The sequence below is a fragment of the Pollachius pollachius genome, assembly GCF_949987615.1.
Source record: "Pollachius pollachius genome assembly, chromosome: 2".
Classification (NCBI taxonomy): domain Eukaryota; kingdom Metazoa; phylum Chordata; class Actinopteri; order Gadiformes; family Gadidae; genus Pollachius; species Pollachius pollachius.
Window position 1 is genome coordinate 50730415 of NC_136935.1, and position 5000 is coordinate 50735414.

General features: G+C 48.7%; 1 protein-coding gene across 1 annotated transcript in view; it reads right to left on the bottom strand.

The window, feature by feature from the left end:
* Nucleotides 1–1211, bottom strand: part of chrnb3a (cholinergic receptor nicotinic beta 3 subunit a) — a gene marked incomplete at both ends in the record, with an annotated part of 16683 nt that extends 15472 nt beyond the window's left edge. The window contains one exon of the mRNA XM_079729880.1: nt 1151–1211. Coding sequence (XP_079586006.1) covers nt 1151–1211 — 61 coding nt within the window. The remainder of the gene's footprint in view (nt 1–1150) is intronic.
* Between the last annotated feature and the right edge of the window lie 3789 nt (nt 1212–5000).

Here is a 5000-nt window from a genome sequence, read left to right on the forward strand (position 1 = left end):
AAGAAACACTTCCACTACAGTTACCTCCACCATGCACTCAGTGCCCTGGGAATGATTGTGTGTGCATGTGTGTGTGTTTGTGTGTGTGCATGTGTGTGTGCATGTGTGCGTGCAAGCAAGTGAGTACCTGGCGGCCTGTAGTGTGGAGCAGGTGCATGCTACATCCAATTCAGTGGACAAACATGAGCTCTTTATCAATATGGGGTAGGACAATTCCTCCTACTGTGTGTGTGTGTGTGTGTGTGTGTGTGTGTGTGTGTGTGTGTGTGTGTGTGTGTGTGTGTGTGTGTGTGTGTGTGTGTGTGCTAGTGTGCGTGTGTGTGTGTGTGTGTGTGTGTGTGTGCGTGCGTGCGTGAGTGTGTGTGTTATTGCCTGTTTTGGTGTGTGTCTGCTAGTTTGTTTGTTGTTGTTTATATAATCTGCCATTGTTAAATTGACATACACATTATGCTTGGTACAGAAACCTTGCCTGCCAAACAATGACCTTAGAAACGTGCTTTTTGAACCTGCGAATGCTACAGAGCCAGAGTAACAGAGACAGACTTATCGACTGTTCGACTATCTCTCTCTCCTTCTGCTTTCCTTCACGCCACGTCTTTCTCTTGCTTCCCCACTCTCTCACCAAGAAGAATCCAAGGTTAGAGAGACTAGAGGACTATACATGAGGTCTAGGAATAATCCATGACGAAATATAAACACATGCACGCTAGCACACGCACGCACGCTTCGTACCGTGTAAACAGATTCGCCAACGCCGTTTACTTTCTGGTCAGGATCAAACTCACCCCAGGGGGGCGCTACAAACCAACCCCAAATAAATCATGCATGTGCTCTGCTTACTTGACCCCGCTGTCCTGCTGGCTGGCGGACCGGGCCTACCGATAACAGCCCCATATAAACGACTCTCTTGAATAACTAATGTGGGCCAATCTATCAAAATTACGCGTCTCCTGAGCGAGGTGATAGCCAGGAAAGAAACTGAGACATGCAGGGAGGGATCATGAATACAGCTACATTGCCTTGTAACACATGCAAAACATGATTAAATACAACAGTTGTGATAATTCAACGTCCACTCGACTGCGGACGATAGAAAAGCAGATCTTTACGCGCGGGTTTAAAGACGCACGGCGTCGCCTCCTCCACTTACCCTCAATAGTAGCGCTGCTGACAGCCCACATCGACCACCACACCGCCACTGCAAATTTCATTCTTCCTCTTCACATCCGATTAATCGAATCCGTTGTTTTCAGCTTTTTTTTCTACAGCGGAAATTGAATGACTTCCGTGCGCCCAAGTGCGCACGGACAAATATCATGTGGAGAGCTCAATCATAAGCAGCCTTTTGGTGGGACTCTGGAAGAACGGATCCCCGCTGCGGGCGCAGCGATCACTTTAAATATTGAAGAAACGGCGGTGCGTTCAGCCGCGTAGTGTAACATTAACCTCGTAACATCGACCGGAGAGAACCGTAGTCAGCACGATGCGCCTTTCTAATACTTGACTGTTGATACGCGGGCGGTGCTTCCGTGATGGTGCGTGTCCCGGACCGGTGCAGACCGGCGATGAGCGGCCGGAGAGGAGGAGGGGAGGAGAGGAGGAGGGGGCTGGCCCACGAGCGGATGCTGAGGAAGAGTAGAGAGCAGTAGTAGAAGGAGTGAGGGAGAGAGGGGGGCAGCCTGAGTATGCGCAAATAATTGAGACCAAAGAGGAACGAAGCATGAATAGACATTAGACATAGTCATTCAACAGCCCATCTTTAGTGAATAATTGCTCCTGACCGTTAAACAGCTCTCCAGTCATCAGGTGGGGTTTGGAGGAAGCACCCGCGTGGCCGCTCAATTAGACAAATGGAGACTCCATCTTTTTGGAATAAATTACCTGTCTGTTGCTGTAGGGACTGCAGCTGCGGGATCAATGTACCTGCCGTTTGCACTTAAAGTCCTCCTCCATAACTTCGTCTGCAGTCATTATCTGGTGTTCTTTCCAGGAAAAGCAGAGGCTGCGTTTAAAGGGTATTCTCGGAAAAAAGTATACTCCAGGATTTTAATCAATAACGTTTATTAACAGATTGGTGGAACGGATGGATAGATATAATAAATTATAATACAAAATATATGTTCAACATTAACACTTTAGTTTTAAGCTATTCACGCTCTTAAGCCTATACCTCCAGGAAGAAATGCACTTCCAATGCCGCAGTAGAGAAAAAGAACGGAAAGTTACAACAACAGAGTCCATTCTGACTGCCTGCCGGGCCTCTTAGCCTGGCCATCACTCAGAGTGTCAGGGAGAGGATTTAAAGGTTGGTCAGGGTGTTCTGCTGGTTAGGGTGAAGAGGGGTTCTCTTCTGTCATTCTGTCTTCTGTCATGTGTGCATCCCTGAGCCATACCCCTAGAACCTGTTCTTTACTGACTAAATTACAAATTCATGCAAATAGCAAACCTGTAGGTTTGCTATTTGCACGAATTGCAGCCAATGCAGCCAATGCGGCCATGTTGCCTATGTCCCCCAGGTTAGAGATGCTTCAGCCTGTCGGACGGCCCTGACGGTGTGAGCTGCCTCTGGCCTTCATCCACAATCATCACTTCTTCTATTTCCCGGAACTGTCTTCTTTTAAATTCTAAATGGTAAACGGACTGTATTTATATACAGCGCTTTTCTTACCAGTGGCCACTCGAAGCGCTTTACAACACTGCCTCACATTCACCCATCCATACACACAGTCGCACACCGACGGCGGAGTCGACCACGCAGGGCGACAGCCAGCTCGTCGGGAGCAGTTAGTGTGAGGTGTCTTGCTCCAGGGACACCTCAGCACCTCAAGGAGCCGGGGGTCAAACTAGCAACCCTCCGGTTACAAGCAGCCAACACTCTCTACCTTCTGAGCCACATGCCGGCAGTCTGTGTATCGTAAATGGCAGCTTATAAACATAGCCGGTCCCCTGGTGCATCGTGTTTTGCGTAAAACCTCTAAACTTAACCTTCACCGCAACTTTGTATGTATGTCCGCCTGTCCACACCACCACCACCACCACCAACCGGTTGGTCTTTGGTGATGGTGCTTCGTAGGAGGCAGCACTTTAAGGAGCTCGCTCCATCACACAGTGGGATCCCGAGGCCAAGGTGTGGTCTTCTCTATCTATTGATCGTGCGTACAGCTCTACTTCCGTACTAGTTCTACTTAGGGGTTAAGTCAGACAGTAAGCCCTCCCCTGCTCCATTCTCTGCTCTCCCGGTGCATCTGGATCCACTCCCAACATCAACGGAGTGGAGACGAGTGAACACTCAGAGGGGGAATCTCTCAGAGGAAACAGCATGCTGCTCTCTCACGGAGCGAGCAGATCCGTGAGATCTTGTACGGAGCACACAGATCTCCCATGGAGGCGGCAGATCTCTTATGGATCTCTTGAAGAGCGGATATATTTCTAATGGAGATCTCTTCCGGAGCAGGTAGATCCCTAGTGGAGCAGGCAGATCTCTTATGGATCTGTTATTTGTTTGAGTTGCTGTAAATGGGGTCTGCATCGCGGGGTGTGAGGAGAGGAGGCGAGCCGTGGGGATAAGGCACCGCTCTGATACCCGCAGGCTGCTCATGTTTCATTCATCAGGATGGAGAGCGTGGAGGGAGACGGGGAAGAGGGCCAGGCCCATTGGCGTTGTTTGTTTTCTTTTCTTTCAGCCAATCTGATGCGAGGGTTTTGAACGGTTCCTGCATGCTTTCGATTTGTTGAGTTTTCTTTTTCACTTAATGACTTTTTCTCTCCGTCTCTGTCTCTCTCTCTCTCTCTCTCTCTCTCTCTCTCTCTCTCTCTTTCTCTCTCCCTCAATTTCGTTCTCGCTTGCTCAATTTCCCTCTCACTCATATTTTCTCTCCTGTTAATTAGGTTTTTCTAAATTGAGTTTGGCCTTTCTGCAGCTGGCAGAAGTGATGTATGGGTGTCATTGAGTTTGCACACCCACACCCACACTCTCAAACCCCCCCACCCACCCCCCCCCCCCCCCCCACACACACACACACACACACACACACACACACACACACCAACAAACAGACACCCACCCATACACACACACACACATACACACACACACACACACACACACACACACACAAACACACTGACACAAATGTAAACGCAAAATCACAAAAACCTTGTCATAATCAACGCACACACAAACAATGCACTCACCCACATTTAAATGATGTCCCTTAGCCTTCCCCATATGTGGCAGCAGTAGGTGCCTTTTAAGCCCATCTGTGTGTGGCTGTTTTCATTTGTAGGGAGCGGCTCATCAGTTGAAGCCTGGCTCTGGCACCTGATCTCTTAGCACACCGTTGCCAACACATGCCCTGAGGGAAGGACCATCCATCACACAGGCACATAGAATCACACTGAAACACACACGTGCAAACTAACGCACACACATGAAAACATACACAAACACATGCACGCAGACACAGACATGCAAACACATTGCACATGCACTTACACACACCAACATACACACGCAAACAAACACACGCAAACACACGCAGACACACTTTTGCATACGCACACGCACACATGCACAAGCCAATACACACGTATGCCAATACACATGCACACACAAGCACACACATTCAAATACACAGAGACACACACACGCAAACACAAACATGCAAACATGCAGATCCACACACACATGCACACACATATACACAAGAAAACACAACCACACTTATGCAAACCCACACACACACACACACACACACACACACACACACACACACACAAACACACACACACACACGTCACATTCATACGCAAGCTAACTCACACACAAACACCCCCCCAAACTGAAACACCTGCTGCTGTTACATAAAACATATTCATAATACACTTCCCCAGTACAAGCTCAGAGAGCGTTTTAGACCGAGTTGGTTCCAGGCCTTGTTGAGGACGTTCCAGTCCTAGCAGACTGGTTCTGGTTCTGGGCCTGTTCCATCGGTCTCACC